This window comes from Erythrolamprus reginae, chromosome 4 (genome assembly GCF_031021105.1).
Source record: "Erythrolamprus reginae isolate rEryReg1 chromosome 4, rEryReg1.hap1, whole genome shotgun sequence".
In the NCBI taxonomy this organism is placed as follows: domain Eukaryota; kingdom Metazoa; phylum Chordata; class Lepidosauria; order Squamata; family Dipsadidae; genus Erythrolamprus; species Erythrolamprus reginae.
Window position 1 is genome coordinate 18,600,474 of NC_091953.1, and position 18,270 is coordinate 18,618,743.

The following is an 18,270-nucleotide window of genomic DNA, read 5'->3' on the forward strand; positions in this document are numbered from 1 at the left end:
TGATACTGTCCATAGCCAAAAATGGTGTATTTACTTCCGCATCTCTACTTCGTGGAAATTCGACTTTCGCAGGCGGTCTTGGAGTGCATCCCCCACGAAAATCGAGGGAACACTGTATACAATACTATTTATTATTTATTTATTATTTATTTATTTGTCAAACAATTATAGGGTGAAAATTTGTACATATTAAACATTTGATAAGTAATGATAAAAAGTAGACAATAGGATAGGGACGGTAGGCACAATGGTGCGCTTATGCACGCCCCTTACAGACCTCTTAGAAAGGAGGAGAGATCGATTGTAGATAGTCTAAGGTTAAAGGTTTTGGGGTTAGGAGTAGAAACCACAGAATCAGGTAGTGCATTCCAGGCGTTGATTACTCTGTTGCTGAAGTCGTATTTTTTGCAGTGAAGTTTGGAGCGGTTGACATTTAGTTTAAATCGATTTCGTGCTCGTGTGTTGTTGCGGTTGAAGGTGAAGTAGTCGTTAACAGGTAGGACATTTTGGTATATGATTTTATGAACTATAATTAAGTCGGAATGGAGACGACGGAGTTGTAAGTTGTCTAAACCAAGAATTTAAATTCTGGCGGAGTAAGGTATTTTGTTGTGAGAAGAGGAATGAAGAACTCTTCTTGTGAAATATTTCTGGACTCTCTCAATTGTGTTGATGTCAGATATGCAATGTGGGTTCCATACAGGCGAGCTGTATTCTAGGAATGGTCTGACAAATGTTTTGTAAGCTCTTGTTAGCAGTTCAAAATTACCAGAGAAGAAGCTGCGAAGGATTAGGTTAACAACTCTTAAATATCTTAGATCCAATTACCATAATTAGATTTAAAGGTCTAAAAACCCCAAAATGATTAAAAGTAGTTATTCTGTTCGCTCAACATTCTCTCAACACGTTCATTGGCTAGGCGGCAAGAATCTAATGGCCCTAGGCCTGGCGGCATAAATAAGCCTTGAGACTCTTATGGAAGGTGAGGAGGGTGGGGGCAGTATGAATCTTCAGGGGGAGCTGATTCCAGAGGGCCGGCCCCCCCACAGAGAGTAGAGGATAGAGTGAGTAGAATGGATGAAAAAATTGAGTCCATCCAAGATATACTTTCTAAAAATGTACAAAAAATACAAGAGATAGGACAGACGAGTGAAAAGCTGGAAATAAAAATACAGGAAACAGAAACCAATACGATGTCAGCCATTAAAAACATGGAGGAAGCCCTACTCAATATGGAACTCGAGAAAGCTGCCTTCTTTTTGAGGTTCCAAAATATAGACGACAATAAAGAAGAAAACATCGCAGAAACAATGGCTGAGATAATAGAGAAGGCTCTCCCACTAAGTCCCGCCAAATGACATTGTCTAGTTGACGGAACCTGGAGAAGGCCGACTCCATGGGACCTAACCAGTCCTGGGATTCATGCGGCAGAAAACAGTCCTGCAGGTATTCCGTCTTGATGCCATGTGGGGCTTCATAGGTCATAACCAACACTTTGAATTGAGTCCGGAAACCAATTGGTAGCCAGTGCAAACCATGGAGTGTTGGAGAAATATATACGTGTCTGGGCAAGCCCATGACTGCTCATGCGGCTGCATTATGTTGTTTCTCAACTTAGGAACTTTTTGATGTGTTGACTTCATCTCCCAGAAGTCTCCAGCTGGCTGGTGAATTATGGGAGATAAAGTCCATACAACTTAATGTCCCTGAGATTGAGAAACACTGGAGTAGAATGCACACTACCGTACTCCTTCTGTTGAGTTACAATCAGTAGTTAGATGTTCATGGATTTCACAAAAACAGCTGTAGAATGGAGTTTAAAGCACAGTTTGTCCAAACATCCAGTTTTTCAGTGTGTAAAAGAGAACATGCCAGATGGCATACAAGGCAGGAATAATGGGTTTTAGAACCAAACATCTGAGCACAATTTACTGGTCTTGCTTGCTTACTTGTTTACTTCCTTTTCTCAGCCTTGTCCTGATCACTGTCAAACTATTTACTAAGACTGTAATACTATTATTCTTCTCATCCTTCCTGTTACCTATCTCCTCCCATTTATGATTATAACCTTGTTGCTTGTACCTCTACAATTTATATTGTTTTATTTGTTTCCTAGTATGATTTGATTGCTTATTTAGTAACCTATGACTATCACTAAGTATTGTATCTTATGATTCTTGATGAATGTATTTTTTCTTTTTTATGTACACTGAGAGCATGTGCACCAAAGACAAATTAATTGCTTATTTAGTAATCTATGACTATCAATAAGTGTTGTATTTTATGATTCTTGATTAATGTATTTTTTTCTTTTTTATGTACACTGAGAGCATGTGTGCCAAAGACAAATTAATTGCTTATTTAGTAATCTATGACTATCACTAAGTATTGTATCTTATGATTCTTGATGAATGTATTTTTTCTTTTTTATGTACACTGAGAGCATGTGCACCAAAGACAAATTAATTGCTTATTTAGTAATCTATGACTATCAATAAGTGTTGTATTTTATGATTCTTGATGAATGTATTTTTTCTTTTTTATGTGCACTGAGAGCATGTGCACCAAAGACAAATTAATTGCTTATTTAGTAATCTATGACTATCAATAAGTGTTGTATTTTATGATTCTTGATTAATGTATTTTTTTCTTTTTTATGTACACTGAGAGCATGTGCACCAAAGACAAATTAATTGCTTATTTAGTAATCTATGACTATCACTAAAGTGTTGTATTTTATGATTCTTGATTAATGTATTTTGGTTTTTTATGTACACTGAGAGCATGTGTGCCAAAGACAAATTCCTTGTGTATCCAATCACACTTGGCCAATAAAGAATTTTACCTTCCCTTCCTATTCCTATTCCTATTCCTAATCCTAATCCTAATCCTATTCTTGGAGTAAAATAGGGAGCTTTAAAAACAGGGACCGTAACTTGGTAGCAGAACATATAACATTTATACCTATCACTGAAGATTTGATTTCTGCAATTCAGTAAAAATCTCTTGGGTAGCTTTGGAATAAATATCACAAATGATTATCTTGACTATGCAAAATTCAGCATTCCAAGGTATAAATCAGATTTAAATTTCTGGGCACCTGCTGTGGAGTATCTATTCACATGACGAGTTTGAGCATCACAAGAAAAGAATTAAAAATCAGAACAAAACAATCTGACAGAATTGCAGAGGGAAATTGTACCCTGATTTTAAAAACCTAATCTGTGAAATTTTAATAACTGTCTGTTACTAGGTCGATCTGGGACCAAATAATTTATTTTATGCCAACTGCTTTCCAAATTGCTTTGTATTCCCACATTCCTGCTTTGACTCTCTTCATCCATTATCCATCCGTCAAAATCTGCTCAACATGTCTGCCCCTTCTTGAAGCATACAAACTGGTTCCATAGATATCTGATTTTTATCTATAGTGAATAATGATCTTCCTTTTGAGCAATAATTTTAATTGCTTTGAAAACTTCAAGTCTCTAACTATTTTATATTCTATTGTATCAGTCTCTGAACATCTTGTGTGGAGACAGTTACATAAGCTTTCTTTCACATGGAAGTTTAAACAAACACACAGACTCATGAGATTATTGAAAAAGGGAAAGCATACAAACAGGCAAAGAATGCTGAAACCACAGGGAGAAAACTACAAAACCTTACAACAGTGAAGAAAATTTCTAACTACAAAGTGAGTTCACGAAGGCTAACTCCAAAACAGTTAAATTAGTCAGAATGAATCATATGCGTAGGACAGGTTCAGAAATCAAGATCACTCGGAACGTGCCTTTGAAAATTATTAAAACACTGGGGGCACATCTAGCTGAAAGAATGAGCCTCTTACAATAATATTTTCCTTAGGGGCTGCTTACATGATTTCTCAATTGTTCCATGCTGTATATTATTAAGTCCAATCTGATAGGGCACAGTCAAAGCACCATTGAAAGATCATACTATAATACTATATAACTTTGCAAAAATACTAATAAGGACAACCGTTGAATAATCACTGATTATTATTATTATTATTAGATTGTGCAGAACGTAGCCGCGAGAACCATCGTGGGGCTTCCAAGATTCGCCCGCGTTTCTTCAACACTCCGTGGCTTGCATTGGCTACCGATCAGTTTCCGGTCACAATTCAAAGTGTTGGTCATGACCTTTAAAGCCCTACATGGCATTGGGCCAGAGTACCTCCGGAACCGCCTGCTACCGCACGAATCCCAGCAACCAATAAGGTCCCACAGAGTTGGCCTTCTCCGGGTCCCGTCGACTAAACAATGTAGTTTGGCAGGCCCCAGGGAAAGAGCCTTCTCTGTGGCAGCCCCGGCCCTCTGGAACCAACTCCCCCTGGAGATTAGAACTGCCCCCACCCTTCCTGTCTTTCGTAAACTACTTAAGACTCACTTATACCGCCAGGCATGGGGGAGTTGAGACACCTTTCCCCCAGGCTTTTTTATACTTTGTTTTATGTTGATATGAATGTGTTGTTTGGTTTTTTAAATAATGATAGGGTTTTATATGTTTTTAATATTAGATTTGTTCCACTGCTATATTGTTTTTATTGCTGTTGTGAGCTGCCCTGAGTCTTCGGAGAGGGGCGGCATACAAATCTAATAAACAAACAAACAAACAAACAAACAAACAAATAAATAATTAATAAGAATATCTGAAAGGAAGAAATTTTGAAAGTACTTGTTATGGATTTTTTGACCTGTATATTGAATATCTGCTGAATGGTGTGACGGCCTAGTGGTGAAGACATACACACATCTCCCATTTAGAAGGTTGAGAGTTCAATCCTACATAGTAGATGTTTCTTTCCTAGGGCGTCTCACCCCTCAAAATCTTCTGCAAACTCTGAGTGGTGTTAGGAAGGGCATCTCGCCAGTAAATGCTCAGATCCATCCAGTTCCAGTTCGATGGATCTGAGCATTTACTCCAAATTAAGGGATTTTCATATTGAATATTTGCTGCTTGGGTCACATCAAAGGAAGATAATTATAGTTGCAAGTTCTTATGCTAGCGGGAGTGTCAAAATGGTGGCCCATGGGCTGAATGCATCATGCGCCAGCCATGCCTATCCCAGCTCCATGAAAGGAAAAACATCGCGATGTGTCATGTGACGGCAATGTGATGCGATGAGTTTGACACCAGTGCGCTAAAGCATCCAACTAAAACATCCGACTGATTAGGTCCCACAGAGTTGTCCTTCTCCAAGGCCTGTCAGCCAGACAATGTTGCTTGGCAGGGGCTAGGGGAAGAGCCTTCTCTGTGGGGGGCCCAGACCTCTGGAATCAGCTCCCCTTGGAGATTCACACTGCCCCCACCCTCCTTGCTTTCCGTAAGAGTCTTAAGGCTCACCAGGCTTGGGGCAATTAGGTCTCAGACCCCTGGCCAACTTAATGAGATATATCATTCCTTTCACCCATTTCCTCCCATGTTGACTGTATGACTGTAACTTGTTGCTTATATCCTAAGATATTATTAATATTGCTTCTTCATTGCTTATTTGACCCCTATGACAATCATTAAGTGTTGTATCACATGATTCTTGACAAATGTATATTTTATTTTATGTACGCTGAGAGCATATGCACCAAGACAAATTCCTTGTGTGTCCAATCACACTTGGCCAATAAAAAATTCTATTCTATTCTATTCTATGATTTAACTGGTATGATTGTTTTTAAATATTGGATTTTTAGATTGTAATTTTAAATTTAATTAGATTTGCCGTTGTACTGTATTGTTATATTATACGCTGTTAGCCGCCCCAAGTCCTTGGAGAAGGGCGGCATACAAATCTAATACATAAATTAAAAAATATATGGTGAAAATTGTAAAAAGCACAAGTTCCAATCCTTCTTGCTGAATATATAACTCTATTATTCTGAAACCAGGTCCTAAATGGGTATGTCCCAAATTCTTACAAAGTTTGATTGATTGACAGAAGACAGACAGATAGATAGTATATTCTCTTTCTAGTTAAAACCTTACTTAGATACAATTTGTCTTTTGTCCTCTGATTTACTTTCTATAGAAAATAGATGACACTTTGAGGAGGAAATATTGTTTTGTTTTATGGCCCGAAATAATGTGTATCAAAACTTTAAGGAGTATTAAAACATGCTAAAGAAGACTTACTGATAGGTTGTTGGGCTGACGTTGATGCGACGTGGATGGCTTCCTGATTCAAACTTGCTTGCTAGGGTGACGTTGTTGCCAAAGAGACAATATCTGGGCATTCTCACTCCAACAACACCAGCCAGAACAGATCCTGAGTGAATCCCTATTCTCATCTGTTAAGAAACAAAGGAATAATAAATTAAACCACATTAATCAGTATCTTTGTTTGCTTACTGACTTAATCCTGCTCTTCCTCTTCTTTTTTTTTGATAACCACTTTTTACTTTATTCTCACGATAAGAATCCTGTGGGCTGACAGAACATAATAGGCAAAGGTCAGGTGAGTAAGTATCTTGGTTAAATATGGAATTGAGTCTTAATTAATACCTTCAGTGGTATTCATATGTCCTTTAGCTAATACTCAGGATAATCCAAGAGTAAATTAATTTAAACCAAGATCAATACTCACATGTTAAAAGAAAATACTTACTGAATTGTAATTAATGAAAAAGTTATTCAGTTAGAGGCTGCCAGACTCCAGAATCATTCTGAGTACTTATATCCAAAATTATTAGTCTAATAAATGTAAATTTATCAAGTTAATATCCTTGTCAAAATAATCGTTTTAATAATGAGAGAAAATCCAGTTTAAGAAATGAAAACAATTCTTGCCTACCCCAATTATTTGTATTAAAATGTGTTGCAGAGAAAGATACTGCCCATACGACATTTATTTTCTGTGCAAATTTGATTTTAAAGAATTAATAAACAGAGGAAACCTGTTTGCGTCTAGACAGAGACACATACATACATATACACACACATACATGAGATATTTCTTCATTTGTTCAGTAAAATAATTCAGGTAGAATAATCTGAGATTTTTAGGCACATAATTAGTAAAGAATGGAATGGAATAAGAGTAGAGTATGTTCTGGTTTCTGGTAGAAGTTTAGTAATTACAAATAACTCTCATTAAATGCATCATTTCATGAATAAAGCACCTCTGTTTATTTCTCTGCTCTCCTGTACTTCAACACATTCCAGACATCACTCGGTCCGTTATCTCTCTCTTAGCTGCATTTCTCACATTCCTTTTCCTGCTTCACTTAGACAAGATTTATTTCCTAACTACATAGCTTTAAAAAAACAGCAGCACTGACTAAATACAATACAAAATACTTTGGCTTACTTTAGCGTGGCGAAAACACATCCATATTTCTTTTCAGCAACGTTGAAACGCCACCCTTCTTCTCCACTAGCCCCCTGACATGCCAAATACCTCACTACAATATTTAACCCATTCCTCTCCTTAATATCTTCTTCCAGACCTTTGCTCTCTACGTTTCTGAATCCTTCTAAACTTAGGGTTAACCCAGCGTGCGTCTGATTCTCTGTCACTAGATCCTGAACTCATAGCCCCATCCTTTGGCTGGCCTCCCACCTGTTCTACTACCTGTAACCCTGGGCCCCCCACTACTTCATAAACACTATCTGAATCCGAGTTGTCAATATCTTCATCATCCTCCAACTGATCCTCCAACTCTGTATGTACAACAGAGTAGAGTAGAGTAGAGTAGAATAGAATAGAGTAGAGTGGAGTGGAATGGAATGGAATAGAATAGAATAAACAGAGGTGGAAGCAGAGGTGGGATTCAGCAGGTTCTGACCAGTTCTGGAGAACGGGTAGTGGAAATTTTAAATAATTTGGCGAACTGGTAAATACCACCTATAACTGGCCCTGTGCCCATCTATTGTCTGCCTCTTAAGTCCCAGCTGATCGGGAGGAAATGGGGATTTTGCAATATCCTTCTCCTGGAATGGGGAGGGAATGGAGATTTCACAGTATCCTTCCCCACAAAGCCATGCCCACCAAGCCATGCCCACAGAACCAGTAATAAAAAAAATTGAATCCCACAACTGGTTAGAAGGTATCTTGGAGGTCTTCTAGTCCAACCCCGTGCTTAGATAGGAAACCCTACACCACTTCAGAAAAATCATTATCCAATCTCTTCTTTAAAACTTCCAGTGTTAGAGCTTTTACAACTTCTGGAGGCAAGCAGTTCCACTGATTAATTGTTCTGTTATGAAATTTCTCCTTAGTTCTAGGTTGCTTATCTCCTTGATTAGTTTCCATTCATTGCTTCTTGTCCCGCCCTCAAGTGCTTTGGAGAATAACTTAACTCCCTCTTCTTTGTGGCAGCCCTTGAGATATTGGAACACTGCCACTATTTATTTTATTTTATTTATTTCATCAAATTTCTGCCCTTCTTTCCATTAAACGAGACGTAGTCATTAAGTAAACCTCCTCAATCTGTGTGTGTGGTAGAGAGGATAGTAATAGAGAAAAATCCTTTACCTTAAAAAAGCTTCTGAAATCTTTTTAATCCAACACTCTGAAGGAACACTTAACATTTTCACAAAAACTCGCAAACAGCAGATTTCAGCCAGCTGATTTCAAGCACTGCAGTTGAATGTGGGACTGCAGTATTGTAGCATGAAAATGAGAGAATGAATGAAAATGAGAGAATGCATCACACTGTAGTTCACACTACTGATTCAATTTGAAACATGATCAATCTGGATCCAAGTATTGCTTGCTAGTAAGATTGGGACCTATTTGGGAAAAAAAAAACTATTTTTCTGGAATTAGCTCTGGGATATCACATCATCAGCAATGCATCAGGACTTTGAAATCATCCAATTGGAAAAGCTATTTTACTTCATTTCAGTCTCATTTAAAGAGGAATTACTCTGCTTTTTTGCAGCTGTCCCTCAAACAAGAGCCCTGGAGCATTTTGCAACTGTCAGGGATTGAAGTGTATTACATGCTTTGTAAAAACTGGAACACCATTCCAAACTTTTTTTTTTTTTTTGCATAAGGAAGAATTATGTTTTGTATATGTTTCAGCAATGATCACTTATTTGCATGTGAAATAGTCTTTGGAAATAGGAAATCTCTTCCTTGCTTAAATTTAGCTAGAGATATAACAAGCAGGAAGAGGGAGATTGTGATCCTGCTGTATACAGTGCTGGTGAGACCATATTTGGAATACTGTGTTCAGTTCTGGAGACCTCACCTACAAAAAGATATTGATAAAATTGTACGGGTCCAAAGACGGGCTACAAAAATGGCGGAAGGTCTCAAGCATAAAAATTACCAGGAAAGACTTAATGAACTCAATCTGTATCATCTGGAGAACAGAAGGCAAAGGGGGGGACATGATTGAAACATTTAAATATGTTAAAGGATTAAATAAGGTTCAGGAGGGAAGTGTTTTTAATAGGAAAGTGAAGGGGGCACAATCTGAGGTTAGTTGGGGTAAAGATCAGAAGCAACGTGAGAAAATATTTTTACTGAAAGTGTAGTAGATGCTTAGAACAAACTTCCAGCAGACATGATTGGTAAATCCACAGTAACTGAATTTAAACATGCCTGGGATAAACATATATCCATCCTAACATAAAATACAGGAAATAGTATAAGGGAAGACTAGATGGACCATGAGGTCTTTTTCTGCCGCCAATCTTCTATATTTCTAAACTACTACTGACTCTTGAGCTGGGATCAAATTCAAAATTTTTACCATTAGTTCTGTGGGCATGGTTCGGTGGGTGTGACAGGAGAAGGATACCACAAAATCCCCATTCCCACCCCACTCTGGGGCCAGCCAGAAGTAGTATTTGCCAGTTCTTTGAACTACTCAAATTTCTGCTAATGGTTCTCCAGAATCTGTCAGAACTTGCTAAATTTCACCCCTGCTCTGGAGCAATTGTTAGCCTCTCTTCTTAAAACACTTTCATCAGCTTTGGTCACAATCACAATGCAACAGGCTGAAATTTCACAACTAGCGGGCAGGAGGAAAGAGGAGCTTAATACAGAAGAGGACAGTTCATTTCATAATTGAATTATTCCGGTAAAATAAAGCAAAAGAGGGGAAAAATCATCAGCTCCAATTATTTTTACAGTAGGAAAAGCTGGAATGTAAGGAACGTAAATTTATCAAGTTAATATCCCTGTCAAAATAGTCGTTTTAATAATGAGATAAACCCCAATTTGCGAAATGAAAACAATTCTTGCCTACCACAATTATTTGTGTTAAAATGTGTTGCAGAGAAAGATGTGGTCCATACGACATTTATTTTCTGTGCAAATTCTAATTGGCTGGATGGAACAGAAATAAACTTCTCTGAACTAGGCTAGGAATAGCAATGATCTTTATTGGCCAAGTATGATTGGACACACAAGGAATTTGCCTCCAGTGCATAAGCTCTCAGTGTACATACAAATAACAAGTTGGTAAGTCATAGGTATGCGATCTATGTGATCTGCAATAGAAAAAATCTATAGCAGACTAAATTGGAAACTAAACATGGCTCAGAAGCTGTTACATGGATCAATGCATTCAAATTAATTATCTGTGCTTTATAAAGTAGCTTATGAGCCGAGGTGACGCAGTGGTTAGAGTGCAGTACTGTACTGCAGGCTACTTCAGCTGACTGCTAGCTGCAGTTCCGGCGGTTCAAATTCCACCAGGCTCAAGGTTGACTCAACCTTCCATCCTCCCCAGATTGGTAAAATGAGTACCCAGGTTGTTGGGGGCAATATGCTGATTCTGTAAACGGCTTAGGGAAGGCTGTAAAGCACTATGAAGCAATATATAAATGTAAAGTGCTAAGTGCTATAAAGGATCTAATCTGGATCAGCCACTGGGACCAAAGGTTTAGTCTTCTGAGCTTTTGGACATGCTGGAGCCCATCCACAGGGAACTTCTCTAGAATGTGTGTATTCAACTTTATCTTGAGATACATATATTTGCCTTCATTCACAGCCATAAAATAAATGGTGAATGTTTTATGGTTCAGTTTCCTTCCTTCCTTCCTTCCTTCCTTCCTTCCTTCCTTCCTTCCTTCCTTCCTTCCTTCCTTCCTTCCATCCTCCCTCCCTCCCTCCCTCCCTCGTACCCACACTCAAGAAGTCACTATTTCAACACTACCTAAGACTAGTAAAAAATTACTGAATCTTGAATGAAACGTCTTTTAGCACAACACTTCTCACCTAATTAGTATCAACAACATCAATATTAAGAACCATGTGCCTTAAACCAAATTAGTACCTAAGCCAATTAAATTAAAATCAGCAACCAAATCAGATCAACTCTAAACAAAAGGTCTGTTTAATCTCCAATTTGAAGCCAGAATTCCGCAATAGGCTTTTATTATTAGACTACTATTCAATCAAGAACTTGATTCTCTTTGCATCTTTGAGTGAAGATTATGGTCAACTGGTTTCTAAGCTGCTTTTAATAAAACATTTGTAATAGATATAACACATATAATTTAAAATTTTATAGGTAGCCTCACTTTATCAATATTGCTTCCATATTTTTTTCTGAAAAGCTGAACTATGGAAATTTACCCCAATTTCTATAGCTGATTTTTTAAAAAAATAAATGGAAGAGAAATAGTAAAAATATCTACAACAATGTCCAACTGGCCAAATAACTAGCTGAGCTCAGTGCAGTCTTTATAGCAAGGACAAGTCTTAATCCATTTATTTTATCTTTTAAAATAGCAACATAGATACCAACTAACTGAAACAGTATTATGTTTTAGTGTGTATAAAATCTCTTTATATTCATTGTCATTTGTAATGAAGTACCTAGGAGTGAGCAGAATAGTGTTTAAAATCATTTTTATTTTTTAAATGTTCTTTTACACTTATTCTTGTAATGCTACTTTAAAAGAAAAACTTACAGAAGTAAACTATATTGTACTATATTGGTTTGCATAATATCTACAAAAAGTCAACAACTTGCTTGAAACTGAAAGAAACTGAAATGTTGAATCTGTGTCTTTTGACTTGTTTATAATTATATATTTGCTACTTATTGTATTGTATTCAAAGGGTCATTGGTTTTTATCTGTACCAAAGAAAGACAGAAGTTATTTTTCCATCACCAGTTTACCACAAGGATGAAGTCTGAAACAAGAGAGAATATTCCTTAACTTTCTATCAGCTGTTGTGTCAGCGTTTCAATTAACATCCGAGAAATAAATCAGAGTCCAAACCTTGGTCTTCTGCCAAGTTCCAATTTATTAACAGAGTCATGTTCGCTATGAACTGTAGGCAACCCGATATTAACTTTCCCTACAGTTTTCCACCCAGGATAAGGTTCATCCCTTGTCCCCACACCCACAAGTTCATCACATGGACCACTGTCCACGATTCTCCCATGTACTTCCAGCTAGTGCTGAACAAAAGATGACCTTGAATCTCTGGAAAGAATTTGTTGAGAGAGTATTATCAAAGAAAATGAGGCCACCTGTGTTTGGGTGGGGCTGTGGTAATTAGTGAGGCTGCTATAAATAGCAGCCTGTGGGTTTGGCCATTGTGGAGGATTATCTGATCGTTGTGTTTCGTGACTGCTTTACTGACTTTGACCTTTTGTGTGCTGATTTTTCCCCACTTTGAAACTAAACCAGAGCAAAGTGTGTTTCACTTTGTGAAAGAAGAAGGACTGTGAATTGCCTCACAGCTGCAAGCTAAGTATCACAGAACTGATAAGGGACTTGTACAAATTACCAGTTTGTTTGGAGACCAGTGCTCTTTGCACTGGTCTATTTGCACTTAGTTTAAGTGACTTTTCATTATAAAGAACATTGTTTTGAATTTTCAAATGTGTGTGTGTCTGAAATTTGTACCTGTGAATTTTTGGGAGGAGTGTACCAGAGAGCCCGACAGAACAAATCTCCACCCATTATTCCTTGTCTGGCCTTCAGATGCTTTGGAGAATAGGTTGACTCCCTCTTCTCTGTGGCAGCCCCTCAAATATTGGAACACTGCTATCATGTGTCCTCTGGTCCTTCTTTTCATTAGACCAGCCATACTCAGTTTCTACAACCATTCTTCATATGTTTTAGCCTCTAGTCCCCTAATTATCTTGGTTGCTCTTCTCTGCACGTTATACTAGAGTCTCAACATCATTTTTTTATAGTGTGGTAACCAAAACTTGATCCTGTCTTCTAAGTGTAGTCTTACTAATGCTTAATAGAGTGGTATTAGTATCCCACTTGATCTTGATTGGAAACCTGCTCATATTTACTGGTTGCCAATCATCCCACAATTATGTGATCACCATTCACAATCTTCTCTGTTGTCTTCCCCAGAAAATCAATACGCCTTGTGCTACAAATATTCTTTGCTAAAAATCCTGCTTGGGTGTCGGGGGGGGGGGGGGATTTTTTTTGAGAGCAAAAATACAGTAAGTGATATTGGTTCTGCTTTAGATGAAAAGACAAAAATTGACAATCATATGATTAAAATTAGAAAACAGATTCCTATTCTGGATTATCCACTTAAAACCAAAAAAACACCCGATAGCATTTTAACGCGACTGAGAAAAGCTGACTTTCTAATGTAGCAATAAAATCTTTAAAAATGATTTATGTTGCAATTAGTTAATGTGCTTTCATTCCAATGAAAAAGTGGACATATTGTTTGTTTTGAAAAAAAACACAGCACCAAATGGAGAACAGAGAGACTGGAAATGTTAATAGGATGCAAAAGGCATAATACAGAGTCCTGATTAATTTAAAAAATCCATTAGACTTGGACAGGAAATTCTTTCTTCCCCTTTTTTGCCATTTAAAAGAGTGAATACGACAATAAAAACATTCTGCATTATTAAATGTGTGCAACGTAAGCAAGGAAGTTGTTTAAGTAGTCATAAGTGAAGTGAAAGGTTGCTAATACTGACTTAGTCAGGCTTATACATATTTATTTCCTTTTAAAATGGATTTTTAAAATCATTTGTAATTGCAAAAAAGACATCCACTACAGTATTTTTTTTTACTGCTAGCTTGCTCTACCTGCGTTAGAATTCCTATAATAATTTTTCTATTAAAATGGATGAAGAATCCCTGGTAAGAAGTACAAACTCTTTGAACAATTACTATAGGACAGGGGTGGGCAATTAATTTTGCCAGGGGACCGCATGAGAAATTGGGATGGTTTTAGTGGGCTGGACTAATATAGTTAACTCAGTTCTACCCAATACTGTATATTATTGGGTAGAACTGAATTAATTATATTATAATTATAAATTATAATTATATATTATATATTATACAGTGATACCTCATCTTACGAACTTAATTGGTTCTGGGACGAGGTTTGTAAAGTGAAAGGTTTGTAAGACGAAACAATGTTTCCCATAGGAATCAATGGAAAAGCGATTAATGCGTGCAAGCCCAAAACTCACCCCTTTTGCCAGCCGAAGCGCCCATTTTTGCGCTGCTGGGATTCCCCTGAGGCTCCCCTCCATGGGAAACCCCACTTGCCCAGGTCTGCTATAGGACCTGTTACAGAAGACTAAAATAGTCTGATAAAAATACAACGCGGTATATAGGTTTAAGTGCTATTGCTATCTCTCACACAAACACATATCATTGCTTCATTATAGGTTAATATTTCATTAATTTGTTTATCAAACTAGTATGCTGCCCATCTTGTCATTTTGGCCCTATTTGGACAGAGAGTCTTTGCTCACAGTCTTTCATGTCCTTATCACCTCAAGGTTTGACTATTGCAATGCTCTCTACATGGGGCAACCTTTGAAGAATGTTCGGAAACTTCAAATCATCCAAAATGCAGCTGCACGAGCGGATATGGGCCTTCCAAGGCATACCTTTATTTCACCATCACTCCGCGGACTGCATTGGCTGCCGATTAGCTTCCGGACACAATTCAAAATGTTGGTTATGACCTACAAAGCCCTACATGGCATTGGGCCAGATTATCGCCGAGACCACCTTCTGCCGCACGAATCCCAGCACCTGGTCAGGTCCCTCAGAGTTGGCCTCATCAGGCTCCCGTCAACCAAACAATGTCGTTTGGCGGGACCTAGAGGAAGATCCTTCTCTGTGGGGGCCCCAGCTCCCCCTGGAGATTCACACTGCCCCCACCATCCTTGCCTTCCGTAAAAGTTTAAAGACCTATTTATGCCCCCAGGCTTGGGGCCAATAGATCCTAGCCCCCTGACCAACAAGTGTTTTAGTATGCTTTGTTGAACGAATGATGATGAATGCTTTAAAACTACATTGGAGTTTTTAAACTCTTTTAACCATATTAATTGGATTTTTAGATGTAGTGCTATCTTCTTTTGATATGTTGTGAGCCGCCCCAAGTCCTCGGAGAGAGGCGGCATACAAATCCAATCAATCAATCAATCAATCAATCGATCAATCAATCAATCAATGTGATTCCAGGCATTCCAGATGTTGAATACAATACAGAAATGAACATTTAAGCAATAAATAAAGGTCTTAAATTTTAATATTCAATTAAAATAAAACTATGGAGAGAGAGGAGTGGGGCATTCTCTAGTCCATTAGCCACCTTCAGAGGGTATCATTCATTTTGATAAAAAATAACAATACTAATATCAATAATATTCATTACATTAAGCTTATATGCACCTAATATTAATACTCCTATCTGTATTAAGATATAGACCTTCATTATTTAATTATTCCACATTTCTGTGTATCATTCTAATGCCAATTACAATATTGTTTAAGCATGCATATGAACACTATCTTTTAACCTCTAATCTTTCCATTTAATTCTTTAATTTATTCTATTTAATCAGGCCATCCTTACTAATCCTATAATATACATATTGTATTAAAATCTAATTCCCTTACTCCATCCTGACAAACATCATATTATTTAAACATACATATTAAATCCATCTTTCATCCTCTAATCGTCTATCTATTTATTATTTTTATAATATGTATATCTTTTATTTCTACTTCTATTCTAACTTTTAATCAAGCCCCCATTATATTAAAGAAAGAAGGAAACCCGTCCCACAAGAAACAAAATTTCCTTTCTATCCACCATCTCCTGTCTGTTTTAATATTTCAATTGTTATTTATTTTTTGGCATACCTTCCATATTCCTCTTTTGGATCTTTAGCCAAAATTCTTTTATTGATGGAGTCCTTTTCTGCCTGAGGAATGCAGTCGGCTAATCACATGGAATGTGATTAGCCGGCTAATCACATGGAATAAGATGTTTTTTCCAATAACCTGGACCCACACATGAAGGACTTTAAAGGTGAAGACCAACATGATGTTACATGAGATTTTCAATTAGTTTATTCTGGTTTTGCTAACCAGACTAGGGCTTCCTTAGATTTACCAGATTAACCTATCTAAAGAGATCTCGGAGTCTTGGTGGATAATCAACTAAACATAAGTCAACAATGTGCAGCAGCAGCCAAAAAAGCCAATACAATCCTAAGCTGCATCAACAGGGGAATACACACCAAGACCAGAGAAGTCTTAATACCACTCTACTATGCCCTGGTCAGACCACACCTGGAGTACTGTGTTCAGTTCTGGTCACCACACTTCAAAAAAGACATTGAAACTCTGGAGAAGGTGCAGAAAAGAGCAACCAAAATGATCAGGGGTCTAGAAACCAAGACTTATGAAGAGAGACTGCAGGAACTGGTCATGGATAGCTTAGAGAAAAGGAGGGCCAGAGTGGACATGATAGCAGTCTACAGGTATACGAGGGGTTGCCACAGAGAGGAGGGGATCACTTTATTCTCCAGAGCACTGGAGGGCCAGACAAGGAACAACGGCTGGAAGCTGACCAAGGAGAGATTCAACCTGGAAATAAGGAAGAACTTCCTGACGGTCAGAACGATCAACCAGTGGAACAACCTACCAGCGGACGTTGTGAACTCCAATACTCTGGACATTTTAAAGAGGAAATTGGACTGCCATTTGGCTGGGATGCTATAGGGTTCCTGCTTAGGCAGGGGGTTGGACTTGATGACCTGCATGGTCCCTTCCAACTCTAACAATAAATAAATAAACCTCATAAAAGTTCATCATATGCTTTCAGATATAGGCAGACTTTACAAAAACAAAGAAAACGGCAATCCCACAGCTGGCCAATTTTGCAATCTGCAAATTCTATTTCCCAATAGTACTATGGAGAATTTGCTTCAGTCTATGGGTGCCCTCCAGCATCCAACTGAAAGCCTACATTTGAAAATGTCTCTTCTGAAGTGAAGTTTGTTGGATCCATTTTGGCAAAAGCAAGCCTAATAAAAATTCTTTGCAAAAACTTGCATCATTACAAGAGATAATGAGAGTTATCTTTGCATCATTACCAAATCTCAGAAAAGAAGCCAACCTTTTAAATATTTAATTAAATCACCTGAACAATTGGGCTAAGCAGCTGTGGCTACACGCATGTTGAATTCTGGTATTACTAAAGGATTTCCCCAACAGTTAAACGCACTAATCAATTAGTTTCCACATCAGATGTGAGTCATCTAATTGATAGAAATTGCCAGATCATGGAGGTTATATTTGCACCAAGAAAGAAAGGAGGCAAGACTGTATTTTTCTGGTGAAAACAGTTTGACTGAGGAAAGTCAAAAAAATGGGGTTCTTTTTTAAATATTTTAAAGTTATTTGGATTTGTTATGAATTGTTCTGTCTTGTTGTGAGCCGCCCTGAGTCTGTGGAGAGGGGCGGCATACAAATCTAAATAATAAATAAATAAAATAATAAAGTCATGAGGAGCATAAGATACCTTATAACAAGTAGAGGAAAGGAAGGCAATCTAATTAAAATCAGATAAAAACAATTGTGAACTGAAGCTCACCAATCGCCCTAAAGCACGTTCTAGTGGTTACCAAGATTGCAGTGAAAAATCAGTAACCAACTATCTCTGAGGTCTGACACAGTCCTCAAATGAAATTGAGTTTGACATCCCTGCTCTAACAGGAAAGAGGTTTTAGTCAGATGTGTTTCTTTTATTTTATTCACAAATAATAAATTGTTTTAACTCCTCTCCTCCAAACGATGCTATAGAGCACTGCACACCAAGACAACTAGACACAAGAAAAGTTTTCCCCCAAATACCATTACAGTGTTCCCTCGATTTTCGCGGGTTCGAACTTTGCGAATAGCCTATACCATGGTTTTTCAAAAAATATTAATTAAAAAAAATACTTCAAGGTTTTTTTCTATACCACAGTTTTTCCTGTCTGATGACATCATATGTCATCGCCAAACTTTCATCTGCCATTGCTGATTGGCCGA

General features: G+C 37.6%; 1 protein-coding gene across 2 annotated transcripts in view; it reads right to left on the bottom strand.

Moving 5' to 3' along the window:
- The window catches only part of GUCY1A2 (guanylate cyclase 1 soluble subunit alpha 2), a 252,779-nt gene that overhangs the window by 23,980 nt on the left and 210,529 nt on the right, over positions 1-18,270 (bottom strand). For both annotated transcript variants that reach the window (XM_070751674.1, XM_070751675.1), the window contains exon 7: positions 6,154-6,308. In XM_070751674.1, coding sequence (XP_070607775.1) covers positions 6,154-6,308 — 155 coding nt within the window. The remainder of the gene's footprint in view (positions 1-6,153; positions 6,309-18,270) is intronic.